This window comes from Petaurus breviceps, unplaced genomic scaffold, assembly GCF_028583685.1.
Source record: "Petaurus breviceps papuanus isolate PSGF00001 unplaced genomic scaffold, PetGlider_PUasm1.0 208, whole genome shotgun sequence".
NCBI classification, from domain to species: domain Eukaryota; kingdom Metazoa; phylum Chordata; class Mammalia; order Diprotodontia; family Petauridae; genus Petaurus; species Petaurus breviceps.
The window spans coordinates 10,003,234-10,023,551 of record NW_027185852.1 but is presented as its reverse complement, the minus strand read 5'-3'; the positions used below and the strand labels follow the sequence as shown (position 1 = coordinate 10,023,551).

Genomic DNA, 20,318 nt, shown 5'->3' with positions numbered 1-20,318 from the left:
AGTTTCTACTGTTGCCTTTGGAGTGAACATGATAAAAATCCTTCCATATGTAGGAACAGTACAGAAGGGAAGACATTTGTTTCTCCATCAGCACTCTCCCCATCTTTGCAACAGAAAGGTTAGATTTTTAAAGTTCTACATTACCCATTTTGAAATTAAAAAAAAATTGACAGTTTTTTTTGGACATTTTGACAGTTGTTTTTATTTGACAGTTTACTGTTCAGTAAATCTGAATGAGGTAGATGGAAAGAGGCTTTCTTGATCGAAATTTTTGTATGAGTGAAAGAAAATTAGGTTCACATTCATAGCATTGAATTGTCAACACCAGTAATTGTTGTATTAAGTGGAAAGATAAAATAAGGGGCCATTTCCCCCTATTCTGTCTATTCCTTTATAAAATGAGCTATTTAATTGAATTAAAACCAGGATAGTTTCTTATTAGAATAGAAAGGTATTTTTAAAAACTTAGTTAATAAAACAACACATAACCCTTATGGCTCTTTTACACACACACACACACACACACACACAACTGTTTAACACAACTCTGTGAAGTACATTTTGCACATCTTTCTTATTCTTGCTTGATGGGTGAGGCAACTGCAGCTTAAAGATGTGGGAGTGACTTGCCTGTGGTGTTGTAAGTAGTAAATGTCATTGGTAGCATTGAAACCCAGGCCTTCAGACTTCAGCTCTAGGGCTCACAGAAGACTGGAATTTGAGAGGAGGAAAGGGCTTCAGTGGCCATTTCATCCAACTTAGACCTGAAGAAGAATAAAGTCAATGGATGGATCTGGTGAGAAGCCTTTACTGAAAACATTCAAGGAGGGGGAAAGTCACTGCAAGTTCCTTCCCAATCCATTTTACATAATTCTAATTGTTAGTAATTTCATTCTCCCACCTATCTCTCTTCTCCTCTCCTCTCCTCTCCTCTCCTCTCCTCTCCTCTCTTCCCCTCCCCTCTCCTCTTCTCTTCCTCTTTCTGTTCTCTCTCTCTCTATTTATGTCTTTCTGTTTCTCTCTTCTAAACACAAGATGAACACAGAGAGATAAATTTGACTCCCATACATATTGTTGAGACTTGACAAGATGAGCAACATGACCAAACAATAAATTTGTAAAAACAATCATTATGAAAGCTAAGGTTTATGTAGCACTTAAGGCTTACAAGTCCTTAGAGTTGCTTATGTTCTTTGATTCTCAAATCTCTGTGATGTTGGTGCTCTCATTATCCCCATTTAGGGATGAGAAACCTGAGTCAGAGAGAGTTTAAGTGACTTTACCAAAGTCAATCAGCTAGTAAATGTCTAGGATAGGGTTTGAATTCAGGTCTTCCTGAGTTCCAAGTCAGGCATCCTATCCACTGAACTGCCTAGCTATTCACAAGGAACAAGATAAACGAAAGTGGGCATGTGTAGCATTGTCTGTTAAAATGATATACTGGTGAGGAAATTCAGAAATTTTTGGTAAGGACATCTTGTATTTGGGTGAAGACCAACTGAGTCATTAATGGAAGTGATACTGTTATCAAAGCCTGCTATAGACCAATTAGGCAGAAGGAGGAAAAGGTTGAGAAGTTTAGAAAACAGATCCCCAGCCTGTGGCTCTGGCCCAGATTTCCCAGAGTGATGGGGGCTTTAGTTATCTGGATATCTGCTGTAGGGGTTTCTTCCTAAAGGAAAAAAAGTGAATACTTTCCCTAATTGTTTTAATGACAGTTTCATCCTTTACAAGATACAGGAACCATTAAGGGTCAATTCTATTCTAGATCTCCCAATGAAAAAAAGAACTGGCTTCCCAGGGGTGGAAATTATCATAATGTTAAGAGGAGTTTACAATTTGTGGTAGGGGAATAGAAATCTGGGCACAGGCTTCCATATACCCCAGATTTGGGGGGAACAGAATTAAAGGATTCTGAGGAGTGAGTGGGATTCCATAGGTGCAGACAGCCCAGGATAGATAGGGGAAGTTCTGAAGAATGAAATTCTGAAGACAGAAAGAAAAGGTTTTTTTTTGTTTTTGACTGCCGAGAAAAAGAAGAGCCATCTAAAAAGACTGATGTGAACTCACCGGGTGCTCTCTAAACAATTCTGCCTTTCGAAACTTATGTAGCTATGATTGAAACAAGAGGTAACAGAATCAATCAATAAACATTTATTAAGCACCTACTATGTGCTAGGTGAGAATAAATATAAATACATGAGAATCCTCTAAGAGTATTTTCAGCATGGCTAAATCTTTTTTTCACTTAAGATTGCTATCTATTATAATAGTAAATGTAATTGACTTCATGTGCTTTTAAAGAGTTTCCTTACTGATAGCTATTCAATCAAGGTATCTACCATTAGGATTTCTGTCCTGAAGGGTTTCTGTTCTTCATTCTAGATGTCTTAATAGTATGCAATCTAGAAGCATGGTGGAAAGCAGCAGTTCTTAAAGTTTTTGGTCCTAGGACTCCTTTAGACTCTCAAACATTATGGAGGGCCCCCAAAAGCTTTTGTTTATATTGGTAAGGGCTGTGCTGCAGTCAGTTCAAACCAGTCCATAAGAGCTAATTGTTAGATTTTCCAGTGTGATAATTTTCATCTTGGAAACTGGCAAATACTGCGAATCAGGGCTTGATTTAGTGTTGTGCTGGTTGTCTGTACTTCAGAAAGAGATGGAAAAAATGACAGTAATATTGACAAACTTAGAAGTGGTACGCCTGTACATTTTTTTTTTTATCCAAGCCAGTCTATACCATCTGCCAGCACACCCGTAGGTCATGTCTATCCATTTTTACTATATTGGTGTGGTTATTCAAATAGTTTTGACCCATCAGACCCTCTTGAGAGGTCTCAGGGAGCTCCAAGCTTTCCTGGACTACAGAACAGTGAGTATAATGGATAGAAAACACATCTCCGAATAAAGATGATCTAGGTTCAGTCCTGCTCCTGGCATACTGGCTGTGTGATGCTGGGCAAACTTTGAGTACTCTGGACAACTCTTTTTAACAAATTAAGCTTCTTTTCTTTCTTTCTTTTTTTGAGTCAATTGAGGTTAAGTAACTTTCCCAGGGTAAATCACACAGCTAGTCAGTGTCTGATGCCGGATTTGAACTCAGGTTCTCCAGACAAGAGCCTGCTCTCTATTTACTGTGCCACCTAATTGCCCCTGAGGATAAGTTTTGAAGGTGTCAGCCTACATTGGTAAAGTGAGTTCTTCATAGGAATCTCTGAATATAAATGAAATCACAGATGCAGCTCCCCAAGTTAAAAAAAAAACACCAATAGAACAAAAATCATGTTATTATTCATGCATAGTAACAAATCATAATTACAAAGTGCATGGTAGTGAAGATTGCTGACCTTGGGGCGGGGGAGACCTGTAATCAAATCTGCCTCTGATACTTACCAGCTGTGGGACCCTGAGTAAGTCATTAACCATTCTGTCCTCAGCTTTTCCATAGGCAAGATAGGGTAATAGTATTAGTTATGGCACCCTTTCCTGGGTTGTTGTAAGGATCTAACAAGAGAATGTGTGTAAAATGTGTTGTTAACCCTTAAGCTCTAAATAGTATTATTAATCATATTGAAAGTCTGAATAGCTAGGTAACTTTTAAGTCTATTGTGAAAATCTGAAGGAAGTGAAACTTACGTCTAAAGTAATAAATAGTCCCCTACATGACTCTAACTAAGCCATGCGTGGATGGACAGGGTTTGGGAAGTTGTGAGAGACTGATTGGGCTAAGGATAAAATACAGAGAGATGCAGCGGTAGTTGGAGAGCTAATTCAAGTGAACATTTTGAAATTTCTGTAGTCAAGACAAGTCTCAGGTCTGCTGTTGACTCTCTAAGGAGTCAGAATATATCTCTCCAATTTGGCTGTGCATGGTGATATGAAAATGTTTAGTAAAAACATATTCAGTTTTTTTTTGTTGCATTGTTCAGGATTCATTTTTTTAAAATCATCTGTGATGTTTTCCTTTCAATTCAGGTGCGAGCTGGAGCATCGAATGTTGGGTCAGAGGGGACTTGAAGATACTTGTCTGTAATTTGGAATCATTGTTTAAGAATTCTTCCAAGACATCGGAATTTCAGGTTCATCTTTCATATGTTCTGTAAGTAACTTTTTAGAAGTATTCTTTGTGTAATAGACATGGTATCAAAAGAACTTGGCTTTGGGTCCCACATTGGTGCTATCAAGCTCTGTGGGCCTGAGCAAGTCAGTGATTTGTGATAGGGTTGCCTTGATGAAAGCAGTCATGTTAAGATAGAATCTAGGGCTGGTCTGGTAACCAACTTTACACAAAAATGAAAAAAAAAAACAATGTAATGAGATTGAAGATTTGCTTTTCATGTAACTGGAGAGTCTGGACAATTTTCTAGCATTCACGTTTCTTTGCTCTGTGGCTTCTCACTATTTCTATATCTTACTGTCCGGAGGGAGGGAGGCGATAGTCCAGATTTCCCTTCCCTGCTCATATCACTTTGGCTCTGGGTGACACATTGTGACAGACGTTGGTAAACTGGAGATTATCCAAGGAAGGTCAATGAGATAAATGGGACAATGAACTTTGGAATTATACCAAATAAGGATCCCGTGAAGGAAGGGAGAATGTTTATCCTGGAAAAGAGAAGGCCCAAGGGGTGGTGGGAAATGGTAACTCTCTTCAAGCATTCAGAAGTCTTTCATCTGGAAGAGGAAATCAAATTGTCCTTTGCCCAAGAGGACAAACCTCAGAACTAATAAACTCTCCTTACCATTAGAACTACAGGAAGGTGAAATGGGCTGCATGATGAGATATTGTTGATCTTCAGGCAACACGTTTTTACTAAGCACCTACTATGTTCTGAGCATTATGTTAAGGCCTGGGGATATAAAAAGGAGGCAAAGCCAGCTCCTTTGCTCAATGGTCTCACAATCTAAAGGAGGAAACGACATAAAAACTGCTAAGTCCAAACAAGATACAAAGAGGGCAAATTGGTGTTATTCTTGTAGGGAAGGTTATCTTCAAAGAAAGACTGGGTGACCATCTTTGGGAATGTTACAGGGGGATTCTGGGTCAGAGAGGAGTTGATCTAAATGGTCTCTGCTGTCCCTTCTGACCCTGCAATTCTTTTTCTGGTACCTTTTTTCTTTAAAAACATGGAACTCTTTAGTAAAGGTATAATATCTTTCACAAGTGTTTGCAACAGAAAAAAATATTTTAATTATATAACATTCTTTCTTTATTTAAATTATAAGACATCCATTTAGGAAGAAAACTTTATCCTTAAAACTTTTGGGGGAAAATTTTAAGAACCAGACTAGGTTGTTCAGTCAGATACAACAACTCTTACTTTGAGGGATACACTGTAATTGTAAATTGCAGAATCTTTCAGCTTCCGGGTGAAGGCAATAGCAGAATCTCATCACCATGCCTTCCATTGGGAAGTGCTTAACTGTTTTCAAGATGTTTTTAGATTAGATCTTGTATTTCCTGTGGGCATCAGAGATGTTATCCCCAGTTTACAGATGTGGAAAATGGTGCTTAAGGATTACGAATGGTTTTCCAAGGCTACTTGATCTTTTTAAGTTCTGTGATGCTACTTACTAATTATCACAGACACACGGAATTAGAGTGTTGGAGAGGACCTCCATGGCAATCTACTCAATCCTGAAATACTGATACAATGACACTTACTCTGAAATTCATCCTGCTCTGGGATTTATGAATACATCTGACTGTATTGTCTAAACCCTACCTCATTATCTTCCTTACACGAAAAAACATAATATAGTTCATTAAAAGCTCTGCTGAAATCTTGGGAAGCTATATCCTCAGCATTTCCCTCATCTATTTGGTTCAGTAATCCTGTCAATAAAATGAAATGAGGTTAATATGTAATGACCAATTCTTTGTTTATAAACATTTTTATTTAAAATTTTGAGTTTCAAATTCTGTCCCTCCCTCTCTCTACTTTCACCTCCTTGAGATAGATGGCAAGCAATCAGATACAGGTTATTCATGTGCAATTATATAAAACGTTTCCATATTATTTCATTTTGTACAAAAAGACTCTACTAAAAAAGGAAGAAGAAAGTGAGAAATACCATGCTTCAATCTGTATTCAAACAATATCAGTTCTTTCTCTGGCGTCAGATAGTATGCTTCATCATTAGCCCTTTGGGATTGTCCTGGATCACTGTATTGCTGAGAATAGCTAAGTCATTCATACTTCTTCAAACAATATTGTTGTTACTGTCTACAACACACTTCTGGTACTGTTCACTTCATCATCTATCGATTTGTGTCTTTTTTTTTAGATCATCCTGTTTGTCATTTCTTATGGCACAGTAATATTCCATTACAATCATGCACTACAGCTTGTTTCTCCAATTGGTGGGCATTCCCTTGATTTCCAGTTCTTAACCATCAGAGCAAGAGCCACTATAAATATTTTTGTACAAATAGGAACTTTCCCCTCCCTTTTTTTTTGGATGTCTTTTGGATATAGTCCTAGCAGTGGTATTGCTAGATCAAGGGGTATGCGCAATTTTATAGCCCTTTGGGCATAGTTCCAAATTGTTCTCCAGAAAGGTTGGATCAGTCCACAACTCCACCAACAGTGCAATAGTGTCCCTGTTTTCCTGCATCCCCTCCAACATTTTCCTTTTCTGTCATATTAACCAATTTGATAGATGTGAGGTTGTACCTCAGAGTTGTTTTAATTTGCATTTCTCTAATTAATAGTCATTTAGAGCATTTTCATTTGAATATAGATAACTTTAATTTCTTTGCATAATGAGCAGTTCTTGATGAAGCCATACTTTGTAATCACTGCTCCCTTAATAGATGTTAGTCAACCATTTCTAATGATACATTGACAAATTTCCCAGGAATCCATGTTAAGCTCCCTGCACTGTCTTTTGTAAATTCTGTTCTCTTGCACTTTCTGCAAATTGAGATATTTGATAGAAGAAAAAAAAATAGACTTTAAGTTTTCCAAGACATACAGGTTTGTCCATGACCAAACAGATACTAAATGCTATAGTCTGGATTTGGACTCATGTCAGCCCAAACTTCAGCACTCTTTCTACTGTGGCACATTGCTAATATGATGTGCAGTGCTGAGTACTCCTTCTTAGAGATGGTGGGCTGAACTGAGGCATAAGACCAAATGTCTCTGAGACCAAATCTGCAGGATATGTCATTGCCATTCAGAAGTCCTTTTGGATATACTCTGTGGCTTGTTCCCAAAGCTGCGTAGAACTTAACTGTTGTCTATCTAGGACTTCCAAAGAAACAGAAATACAACATGATATCTCGAAGATATGGTAGCCTTCTGTAGAAGAAAAGTAGAAAGTTTTAGGGTAAAAAGGGACCTTAGAGGTGACCTGGTGTAACAATTTCATTTTACAGATGAGGAAACTGAGGCCAAGAGATTATGCTCATGTTGTTAGCAATAAAATAAGAAAAAGAAAATTGAAGGAATAAAAATAGACAATGAAGAAACAAAACTATTACTCTTTGCAGATAATATGATGGTTTACTTATAGAACCCTAGAGAATCAACTTAAAAAAAAACTAGTTGAACAATGAACCACTTTAGCAAAATTGCAGGATAGAAAATAAACCCACATAAACCACTAGAATTTCTATATATCACCAACAAAACCCAGCAAGAAGAGCTAGAAAGAGTTGTGGACAGTATAAAATTCTTGGGATTCTACCTACCAAGAAAAATATAGGAACAATATTAAAACAATTACAAAATACTCTTCAGACAATGACAGACCTAAGCAAATGGAAAAAAAATATTAATTTCTTATGGGGAGCCCGAAGCATTATAATAAAATGACAATTCTACCTAGATTAATTTATTTATTCAGTGTCATACCAATCAAAATACCAAATTTTGTAGAGCTAGAAAAAATGGCAACAAGCTTCACCTGGAGAAACAAAGGGTGAAGAATATCAAGAGAATCATATGAAAAAAAGTGAAGGAAGGTGATCTAGGAATACCAGATCTCAGTCTATATGATAAAGCTATAATAACCAAAACAATTTGATTCTGTCTATGAAATAGACTGGTTGATCAATGGAATGGGTTGGGTACATAATATACAGAGGAAAATGACCACAGTAACCTAATGTTTAATAAACTCAGAGATCCAAGCTTTGGGGGCAAGAGCTCACTATCTGACAAAAAATACTGGGAAAACTGGAAAGCAGTTTGGCAGAAACTAGGTACAAATCAACGTTTCACACCATATACCAAGATAAGGTCAAAATGGGTACATGGTGCGTGTGTGTGTGTGTGTGCATGTGTGTGTGTAAGTGTATACACATATACAATATTAATATATAGAGAATAAATACAAATCTATGTGAAGTGGCAAAGTATAAGGCAGTTTGGGGAGAAAAGCATCAGCATTTGAGGAAATCAAGAAAGGCTTCATGCAGATGATTATGTTTAAACGGCACCTTAAAGGAAGAGAGAACTGAAGTCCTCTCTTTTAAAAGACATTTTATTTGTAATTGATGTTCTCTCTCTGTCTCTGTCTCTCTTCTCTTTCTGTCTCCCTCCCCCCCCCCCCCCGAACCATCTCTTATAGGAAAGAATAAAAGAGACAGAAATAAACCCAGTTTAGCAACAGCATCTGAGTCTCTGCCCTCTTTCACACCCATGATCTCCCACCTCTGCAAAGGTGGGAGGGGGGTTTATTTGCTCTTATCTTCTTTGGGGCCAAGCTTGGTTATCATAGCACACAGCATTCAATTTCTTTGTTGTTGCTGTTCTTTATTTTTAAACAGTTGTACATTTATACCTTGTTTTCCTGATTCTCCGTACTGTGCTCTGCATCATTTTATAGAAGTCTTCTAAGAATTCTTCATACTCATTGTTTCTTACAGCTGTGCGTATCCTTTATCCCCTGATGCTCATGCCTGGTGCACAGGCCCAGCTGAGGTTCCCCCAACTTCATGCTTGTGTCTAGCCCTGAGGTACAGATGATGATGGGATGCACAGTGTCTATAAAAAATTAATATATTTTTATTTTATAACACAGGTCAGAAGCATCACAGGAAGCCTCACCCATGGTGTCCCAGAAGGGTAATTTTCATGTTGTTAAGTGCAATTGCAGTAGGTCCAAAGACTATGAATGCCATGTGCCCATGCCCATAGCCAAGCTCAGCTCTACCTCTTTGATATTTTTGGAAATCACAAATGGCACCATTTTTCTCCAGTCACCCATGATGTCTATGAAACCTATAAATATTGGTAAGTGTAAAGTCACCAGATTATTAGGGCTTTTCTTCACATAAACTGCTCCAGTACTTCAATGATACATGATTTTATCAGTGTGGGTATTTCATTCGTATACAATAGGACACCCCTCCATCACCCATAAATGATTGATGTGGGGATTGATATGGGTCCAAATTCATCATATTTGAGTATAGTGCAGTGAAAATAGTCCTGGATTTGGAGTCATACAATATGAGTGTAACTCCTATCTTTGCTTACTACTACCTGTTTGACCTTGGGCAAATTATTTCCCCTCCCTGGTGAAATATGCAAAGTGAGAGAGTTGCAAAAGTTGGTCCCTGAGGGTCCTTTTAGCCCTAGATTTATAACCCTACACTTTTTTGTGGTATCTCCATCGAAGTCCTCCTTGGCATGGAGGTGGTCCTGAGTCTTCAAAGACTACACCTGTAGTGTTCAAGTTCTGGTAATTCTAACCAAGTGGAAAAGAGTTTGAGCATAGATGCCTTGATGGATTGCATGGTCAGTGCTCAAGGCCCAGCCTGCCTAAGTGAGGAAAAGCTCATTTCCAGGCTGGCTGGCCATACAGGCATGAAGTTTCTGATCAGTCAATTGGGAAATGTTTAGGCAAGCTCTGTCCATATTCACTTCACTGTTACCTTTCTGGTTGTTTTTCTACAGTCCCCTACTTGCCACTTTATAAATATTGAAGCTCTATGTAAATATGATATCTTAATATTATTATATTCACATCACTTACTAAGTCAAGGTTCCTTAGCCTTTTTTGGTTATCACAGACCCTTGTTGAAGCCTATGGGCCCTTTCTCACATCATGTTTATTTTTTTAAAGTAAAAAAAAAGGCATTTCAATCTGTATTCAGACACTATCAGTTCCTTCTCTGGGGATGGACAGCATTTTTTATCATATGTCCTTCAGAATTGTCTTGGATCATTGTATCACTGAGAATAGCTAAGTCATTCACAGCAGATCATCTTACAATATTCCTGTTATTTTGTCTACAATACATTTCACTTTTCATAAACCCATGAAAGTCTTTCCATGTTTTTCTGAGAGCATCCTGATCATCATATCTTTTAAAAACTTTATTTCTTGATTTGTTTTTAGTTTTTAACATTCTCTTCTGTAAGATTTTGAGTTCTAAATTTTCTCCCCCTCCCTCTGTTCCCCCCTCTCTTAGACAAGTGTGCAATCTGATATATGTACAATCATCTTAAATATATTTCCACATTAGTCACCACATCATGTTTATAAATCAATAAAGGAAAAGGTATAGGATACAAAGGAAAACAATAACATTGAAGTACAATTATCAAAATGATAGAAAAGAAAAAAACCCAAGAACTTCCTTATACCCGAAGTTATGAAGCCCTGCATTCAACACTGGGGAAGGAAGCTCAATAGTATGGACGATCAGGTTCCAGCAAATCAAGGATTGTTTCAGTCTTTACCCTGGTAACCTGACCTCCTAGCACTGTGCCTTGCACATAGTAGGTGATTTGTGCCTGCTTATTGATCGACAGATTTATGATAAAAAAATAAGCAACCAGGACTTATCCTTTTTATGTTTTCAATCTGAGTCTGGATGACTATGCAGGCTTATAGAGACAGTGCATTTTGGAGGAATTGAGATGCTCATTGTTAGGGGCACTGCATTACCCCTGCTAATGATATCCTATGTCTTTGAAATATTGAAGGTTCTCAATAATGGGATTTCTGCACCTATGGGCTTGACTAGTTTGGGGTTATGTTCTCCCAGTAGAATATAAGCTCCTTTAGGAAGGATCTGATTTTTGTTTTGTTCTGGTATCTCCAGACATTAGCACTATGGCACAATGCCTGACAGATAAAAAGTGCTTAGAAGTGCTTGTCAAGTTGAGATGAATTAAACTGTCTGTCTACCTATTGATCATCTATCAATCATGTATCATTTATCTATATCTATGATCTATCAACCTACCTAATCTATCATTTCTCTCTGTCTTTCTCCTGATTTTGAGTGTTATACCATTTCAGCTGCCTCTATAATTATTAAAAATAATATATAGTTTATGTTCTCATAGAGTTAGAGCTGAAGAAACATGAGAAGGCACCTAGTCCAATTTTCTAATTTAATTTGAGGAGAAAATGAATACCCAGGGAGTGAGTGACTTGCCCAAAGTCACATTGCTGATGTCAGAGGAGAGATTCAAACTCTACTCCACTGATATGAAATCCAATGTTATTTTTACTGAAAAACTGAAGCTGGCCTTGAAATATTATTTTTTTTAAAGTGAAGCCAGACCCACCATTACATTTGCTAATGGAAATAACAGATGATGGAAAATTAAAGATCTCTTGGTCCACCCCACTTTTGGCACCATATCAACTTCAATATGAACTGAAGTACTCTGTAAAGTCAACTGAGACCATGGGCCAGGTATGTATTTTATTTTACTATGCAAATCATAAAAAATAAGCCCTGTGGATTGCAAGAAGAGCTGAGCAACCCCTAGACTCAAAAGACATGTTATCTTTAGAATAAGATGGAAATACTCCCACAAAAGAAAGAGTTCTTACATGCCTAAAGCTTTTTCACCATCTGATACTCATGTAGTGAGAGATTTCAGAAGCATGTAACTCACTATGGGCCATAGAATATATCTGTGTATATCTTTGCTGAATTATGAAGTTTGTATTATTCTCTGATACCTTCTTAAGGTGATCCCAAAGCAAACTTGTATGCTTGCTGAGTCTTCTTTAACTTTTGACAATTCCTTTCATAGGATCATAGGTTAGAAGGTCATCTGGTGCTAGGTTTATGGTTTTAGAGTTAGAAAGAACTTCAGAGTTTATCTAGCTCATTTTCATCTTACAGATGAGGAAACTGACTGCCAGAGAAGGTAAGCAGCCAACAGAAAAAGAAAATTGGAAAACCAGTATTAGAATATGGATGCTCTGACCCCCAATCCAGCATTTTTTCTTGTTGCATTATGATTTTCTCTCTTTATGTCTCAAATCAGCTGACTTAAAGAGGGATGCCTAAGCACTTATCAGCTTGTGTAACTTACTGGATGTCTTTAATCAGGCAACAGTGATCTATCTTAAAACTCCTCAAACAATAGACCTTAGCTTATGAGATGGAGGCCAATTGGCACAATGGATATTGAAATCTCATTAGATATTAGAGAGTGGGGGCAGGAGTCATTAGATTTTGGCCACAACTGGGAATAAGCAAACACTAGTTGGTCAAGACCACCAGTCATGAGGAACACAAAGGAAAGTGTAGGAGAATAGAGGAGAATGTTGTAAAAGGTCACCCTGTGGAAACTTCCACAAACCTAGTTCTTATTAGCAATCCCCTTCTGTGTGGTGTTTTGACTTTTTAAAATGAAATTTAGCAGATTGCTGCAATTGTACTAAATACCTCCCTACTTGTGGACGATGTGCTTCCTGGTGCTTCATATACAGTTCAGGTGCGGGGCAAGAGGCTGGATGGTCCAGGAGCTTGGAGTGATTGGAGTCCTCCTTCCAACTTCACTGCCCCAGGTACGTTGCTGGCATATAGGGTGCATCTTTGCTTCTGATTGTTGGGAAGTAGATTTTGGGGATCTTTCCCTCTCTTTCAGTATGTTGTAAATAGTTGGCATTTTGTGGTGATAATTGTGGATTCAAGAGAGGAGCGGATAGAAGGTTGTCCTTGGAGTTGGGTAGAGGTGGGATCAAGTTTTACCTCTGACATAGAATCACAGAGTTTTCAAATTGGAAGGGACTCAGTGACCATATTTTTTAACCTCCACCAAAAAAGAATCCTTATCATCAAATACCTGATGAGGGATCACACAACTCTGGCCAAGAAATCTCCAAGGAGAGAGAGAGAGAGAGAGTCTGCTAATCCTTAAGGAAACATTCCATTTTGGGACAGCTTAGGAAATTTTTTCTTGACATTAAGCCTAAAGTGGCACATACTGGCTATGTGACTTTGGGAAATAGATTTAAGCTTTCAATGGTCCAAGTAACTATCTAAGACTGTAAGTTACAAAAGACTTATCCATTTGCATTGGTAGAGATTTCTGTAGCAGGATCTATATAAGCTGAGAAAATCACAGGTCCAGCCTCTCTCCCTGCCCCCTAACAAAATGGTGCCAAATTGAAGGGGGGGGGGAATTATTTGTTTCCTTACAAATAAAAAAAAAACAACAAAATTCAGGGTACATTGCACTTAAATGAATGCACATGTGTTATTGAAATTTACATTATGTAAATTGCAGGAAATAAAGCCTAAAAACTCAGGCAGGATAATGTTAACATAGGTCCCTCACTTTTTTTTTTTTGTACTTTGAATTCATTCATAATTTTCATTCACTAAACTTTTACATTAACATTTTAATTTCGTAAGGAAGACAGAAGAAATAGGTGAATACAGGATAACAAACTAAATTTTAGAATGCTATTGGCAAACTTAGTGCATCTTTAATTCATGTTTTCAAATGAGTTTATTTACTTGGTATAATTTTCAATAATTTCTTTTAAATACATTTAAACTTATGCTGAGTTTTTTTTTTAGGATTGTCAGGTTACTTTTTTAAATGAAATTTTATGTTTATTTTTAGTTTACATCATTCATTTCCACAAGATTTTAAGTTACAATCTTTCTCTCCATCTTTCCCCTATCCACCACCCCAAAAACAGAGATCCCACTGTATACCCCTCCCCCAATCTGCTCTTTCCTATGTCCTCCCTCACCCCCCCTCTGACTTTCCAGTAGGGCAAGATGGATCTCTATATCCCAGTGCCTGTATGTCTTATTTACCAGTTGCATGTAATATACATATGTATATTACATGCAACTGGGAAATAAGACAAATATCTATATTAAACATTTGATTTTAAAACTTTGGATTCCAGATTCTTTCCCTTCCTCCTCATCACCCACCCTTATTGGGAAGATCAGCAATTCAATACAGCTTGTACATGAGTAGCTACACAAAACATATCCATAGTCGATATATTGTGAAAGACTGGCTATATTTTCCTCCATCCTATTTTGCCCCCCACTTGTTCTAGTCTCTGTTTTGACTCTGTCCCTTTTCAAAAGTGTGTACTTCCGGGGCGGCTGGGTGGCACAGTGAGTAAAGCGCCGGCCCGGAGTCAGGAGGCCCCAAGTTCGGTTCTCACTTAACACCCACACACAAAAAATCTAGCTCTGTGACCTTGGGCAAGTTACTTAACCCTAATTGCCCTTCAAAAAGCAAAAAAAGTGGGTGCTTCCAACTTCCCTACACCCAGCCTGCCCTCCCCTCCATCATGTTCCATCTCATCCCTTTCCCCCCTACTCTTCTGGAGGGTGAGATACTCTATTTAGTGTGTATGTCATTCCCTCCCTGAGCCAAATTCAATAAGAGTAAGATTGACCCATTCCCTTCCTATTCTTCCCCTCCATTGTAACCATTTTCCCTCGCCTCTTCTATATGGGATAGTTTACCCCAATCTGTGTCTCCCCCATCTCCTCTTATTATATTCCTCTCACCTCTTAATTTCACCTGTTAAGAATCATCCCTTCTTATTCAACTAGTCCTGTGCTCTCTGTCTATGTATACCTTACACATATATATACCCACTCACATATTTATTCATATGCCCATATACCCTCCTATATAGACATATGTATGTATATATGTATTTCCTTCAACTATTCTCATACTGAAAAAAGTTTCATAAGTTACAATTATCATTTTTCCATGTAGGAATGTAAATATTTCAACTTTGATTAGTTCCTTATGATTTCTTTTCCCTGTTTATCTTCTCATGCTTCTCTTGCTTCTTGTATCTGAGTGTAAAATTTTCTATTCAACTGTGATTTTTTCCATCAAGAATGCTTGAAAGTCCTCCATTTCATTGAATGACCATATTTTCCCCTGAAGCATTCTATTCAGTTTTGCTGGGTAGGTGATTCTTGGTTTTAATCCCAGCTCCTTTGACCTCCAGAGAGTCATATTCCAAGCCCTTTGATCCCTCAAAGTAGAAGCTGCCAGATCCTGTGTTATCCTGATTGTGTCTCCACAATGTTCAAATTGTTTCTTCTTGTCTCCTTGCAATATTTTCTCCTTGATCCGGGAACTCTGGAACCTGGTTATAATAATCCTAGGAGTTTTCTTTTTGGGATCTTTTTCAAGAGGTGATCAGTGGATTTTTTCAACCTCTATTTTTCCCTCTGGTTTTAAAATATCAGGGAAATTTTCCTTGAGAATTTCTTGAAGGATGATTTCTAGGTTGTTGTTTTTTTTTTTTATCATAGCTTTCAGGTAGTCCAATTATTTTTAAAATTATCTCTCCTGGATCTATTTTCCAGGTCAGTGGTTTTTCCAATGAGATATTTCACATTGTCTTCTATTTTTTCATTTGTTTGAATCTGTTTAAGAGTGTCTTGATTTCTCATAAAGTCACTAGGTTCCATTTGCTCCAATTTAATTCTGAAGGGATGATTCTCTTCAGTGAGCTTTTGAGATTCTTTTTTCATCTGGAAAATTCAGCTTTTTAAGGCACTTTCTTCTCCTCACTGGCTTTTTGAACCTCTTTTGCCATTTATATAACAAATTAAACATAGAACTTTTGAAGCTGTCCTTCCTATATGTACTCATTCATATATATGTATACATATACATTATACAAGCATATAAATATATCCGTATCTACACACATATTCATATTCATTCTGTTGCTACAGTATTTCTTCTGAGGAAGAATCCTGCTTTGGGGGATTTTCGATTTTCTCAGTAAGATTTTTTTTTTCTTTCAGTTACAATAGTGTGGGTATTTTTAATAGAAGGAAGGAAAATAAGCTATGTTCATACTTTGCTGGTCTAACAGGGTCTGGATGTTGTGTAGTATTATTGTGATTATTGGAGTCAATAGGTTTTAGAGCTAGGAGAAACCTTAGAGCTCACTAGGCTAACTCCCTCATTTTTCATGAAGAAAATGAAGTTCAGAGCTACTTAAAAGTGGAATGGGTCCCCATGGGTTGTAGTGAGTTCCTTCTTCCTTGAGGTTAATAGCACTTTTTTCATATTACCTCTTTCAGAAGCTTATCATAAAGAAACTGTCTTGATAAATTATAAAACATTTGGATTAGAATAGTTTTTGCTTTGAGGAATAAAATATTACTATTCAAATGAAATATGAAAACTCATATCTTATGTCTTTGAAAGAAATGTTATTTAAAAAGTCTCACTACAGGACCTGTCAATTAAAAAAAATTAAACCAACAAGCATTATTATTCCACTAAAATAGAACATTCCTTACTTTCACTACTAGAAATTTGTAACCTGGTGTGACTCTATTTTCTTTAAATCTGGTGCAAACCTGAACTTTCAATCTGAAACTCCCTTTATTTTCAGTGCCAAACAATAGCAACAAAGGACCAACAGAAAGGCAGGTCATTCCCTGGACCTAGTCCTTTGAGCAGTATCCTTGCTCCATTGTAGCATCAAGATTTGTTTTTAAGAACAAGGAAAACAATCCGCCCTGTCAGCCAATTGATAAGCATTTGATAAGCACCTTTTATGTACCAGGCGCTGTGCTAGATTCTGAGTGATGCAAAGAAAGGCTTGTCTATGAATCTTCTACCTGATTTCTACAGCATAACTCTAGTTCTTTTCCAATGCTTAGCACAGTGCCTGGCACATAGTAAGCACTTAATAAATGTATTTTGGTTGATTGATTGAGGATAAGTTTGACCATTCAATTTCAGCATTATCTGTTCATTAAGTGATGACTTTGAGAACTTTAGCTATTTCCATTCTATTTTGACAGGTAAGCCAGGGATATTTGAATTGTCTAATTTTAAAACCAAATGGAATTTGGTTAGTTTTAGTAGAATTAGTTTTAGTAGAACAAAATGAAATAGGGGAAAAGCCAGTCCATTAGAGTGCGGAGGTTTAGCTCTAAGAGAGGGGCCAATCCAATCACATTTGTACATTATTTCCAGCAAAGAAGCACCTAGCACAGACATGAGAGATTGTTGACCTACCTTGAACACACTTCATTACTCCACAGTACATAGAGCACCTTCTAAACATTTCAAAGGATAACCTCTTAAAATGTAAAATAAGCTTTCATATATCCCAATAAATTATAATCAAAGCTTTACTTTTAAAACTTAAAAAAAATTAAAAACAAAAACATCTTCATATCTAAATAGAAGACATCTAGAACTTAATTTGTCAACTTTTCTGCTGTGTTTGTTGGGTACATGTATCGCTGTAACATCTCTTGCCTCCTCCTTCTCACTATTCCCACTCCCCATTAGTACCCTCCTAGTTCAAACAAACCACTATCTATGGTCCATTATAACAGCCCCCCAGATGGATGGCATTCTCTACCCAGGACAAGTTGCATATTTTCCTACTGCTGTGTTTGCAGAGCAAGGAGGCGATGCCCCTGAGCTGTAGGGCCAGGTAGGAAGCAGTTACAGCCTTAGCCTGGAGGAATACACTACCCTTTTTTCATATCCTGGCCAGCCAGGTGGTGCTGGGCCTGGAGGCAGGAAGAACTGAGTCAAATTTGGCCTCAGACACTCACTAGCTGTATGACTCCAGGCAAGTCATTTAGCTCTGTTTGCCTCAGTTTCTTCAGCTGTAAAATGAGTTGAAGGAGAACGTGGCTAACCATTCTAGTATCTTTGCCAAGAGAACCTCAAAATGGTTGCCACTCTCAATTCAGTGCAACTGAAAGGATTCAACAAGGACATCTTCCATATCTTGGGTCTGTTCACCCTTGATATCCTGTTCTTCAATCTTCACCTCAAAAAGTTTTCCCTGAATTCCCTCACTGATAGTCATCTTGCTGTCATCTAAATTCACAGAACTATCTTCCTTTGCACATTTTTACTCTCAAATTTGAATGACCTGGCTTTTTTTGTTTTTGTTTACTTGTTTTATTACCATTACTAATCCATGTTTACTTTTGAATTTCTATAAAAGCTAGGTGACCTCTCTTGTATGCCCCTCAAAACAATGGTAAACACTTGATGAATATATAGAAAAAGATTTATTAAGTTCCTTCTATGTGCCAATTACTGCATTAATTCATTCATTTATAAATGAATGATTAGAATAAAAAATTAGCTGGTAGTATTGAAAATGACATGCCCATAAAAATAAAAAAGAGGCGTGGCTAGATGGCACCATGAATAGAGCACTGGCCCTGGAGTCAGGAGGACCTAAGTTCAAATCTGGCCTCAGACAGTTATCACTTACTAGACATGTGACCTTGGTTAAGTCACTTAACCCCAATTGCCCTGCCTTCCCCCTCAAAAAAAAGAGAAATATTTTATAATTCTACTTAAAGCAACTATTAAGATATCTGGTAGACAAATGTTACATTTATTAATTGGTAAAATTGGAAAACGGCATCCATTACTGAGAAGCAATGTGTTTTCCATGGGGGTAATGTATTAAAGGAATTTAGAAAAAGGAGAAACATGGATAATAATGAAATATGAAGAGGCATGAGAACCAATGAGCCAAACCATTCCAACAAAAAGGAATTTTTTAGAAAAGGCAGTTAGTTATTGTGGGTTCTCCAAAAGAGATTTTTTTGACAGTATAAGGTTTAATGTACATAGTTTAATTCAGGGCAAAAATATTTCCTCTACTAAAACCAGAGCGTTGGGTAGGAAATGGAGAAATTGTCCAATTTAGTTTCAAACTTGATTATGGCAGCAACATAATACTGGTACAACTTAAGGAATGCTTTCAGCTTTCTTAAGTACTATGCTCACATGCCCAAGTCAGCTCTTCTGAGGTTGTATCCAACATATACCCATTGAAATATATGACTTAAAATCCTTTTACAGATTCTGTGATTTGGAAGCTCTGCGAGTGGATGGGGGTTTGTGATCAACAGGTCTCATCACTCTCCATCAATAAGGGGTGAAGAGATTTATTAGGGAGATAGTTGTCTGGGAGAGTCATTATACTGGAGCACAACTTGAAAGCCAGATTTGGTTATGTGTCTGTATATATATATATATATAGATGTATTGATATATTTATATAGATATATACTGATTTCTCTTTATATATACATATATGTACATATATGTATATATATGTGTGTGTGTGCGTAATCAACAGTACTCTGAAATATTATCCTCCATATCAACAATGAATTCTCTTCTCATTTCCACCTCCTAGAATCCCTATTAGGTTCTACCTTCTACTTTAAATTTTTCCCATTCCCCTTAGTCACTCCCACCTACCACTAAAATGTGTTTACTTTGTATTTTTGGAATTTATTTATATTTTAATTAATTAATTTTTGTCTGATGAGTAAAATGTAAGCTCTTTGAGGACAGGGACTCCTTCATTTTTGTCTCTGTATCCCCAGTCCTTGTATAGTGCCAAGTACATCATAGGTGATTCATGCTCATTAATAATAAGATGGTAAATACTTAGTGATTGTTTGACTTTGTATCTACTTCTCTTTGTACATGTTATTTTCCTCTAGTAGAAGATAAGTTCCTTGAGGGCAGGAATTAGTTAGTTTTTGTTTCTTTATCCCCAGCCCTGGTACTTAGCAGCTGCTAAATAAATGCTTGAGTGAATTAAAGCAATGATAGGGCTATGTTATGTGGAAGGATGTCTATTTGTGAAACACTTCAGTTTCTGTGAGTTCCAGGCAGATCAAACTTCATTAATTGGTATATATAGTTTGGGCGTATGTGATATTTATACTTCTATTTAATTCAATCCAACAAGCATGTATTAATCACCTGGTGTGTGCAAGGTATTATGCTAAGGGAGACAAAGATAGAAATATATCAAGAAACTAACATTTCCTGAAGATATTCAATGTATGCACAAATAAGGAAACACAAGGTAATTGGATAAGAGAGTACTAACCAGTTGTTGCTGGGGCTAGGGGAAGGAGAGCTCAATGGATGATAGTTATTTCCAGGTTGCTGTTTTTTTAAAAATTTTATTAAGATCCAAAGTATGATCTTTTTCAGCCCTTCACCATCCCCAGCCAAATGTCATCTCCTATTTTACTGAAAAGATTGAAATTATTCCTAGTGAGCCCTCCCCTC

The 20,318-nt window shown here is 37.1% G+C and overlaps 1 protein-coding gene across 1 annotated transcript in view; it reads left to right on the top strand.

The window, feature by feature from the left end:
- The window catches only part of LOC138165260 (leptin receptor-like), a 94,847-nt gene that overhangs the window by 29,218 nt on the left and 45,311 nt on the right, over positions 1–20,318 (top strand). The window contains exons 5-8 of the mRNA XM_069093398.1: positions 3,976–4,099; positions 9,034–9,245; positions 11,523–11,668; positions 12,630–12,777. Of these exons, the coding sequence (XP_068949499.1) occupies positions 3,976–4,099; positions 9,034–9,245; positions 11,523–11,668; positions 12,630–12,777 (630 nt within the window). The remainder of the gene's footprint in view (positions 1–3,975; positions 4,100–9,033; positions 9,246–11,522; positions 11,669–12,629; positions 12,778–20,318) is intronic.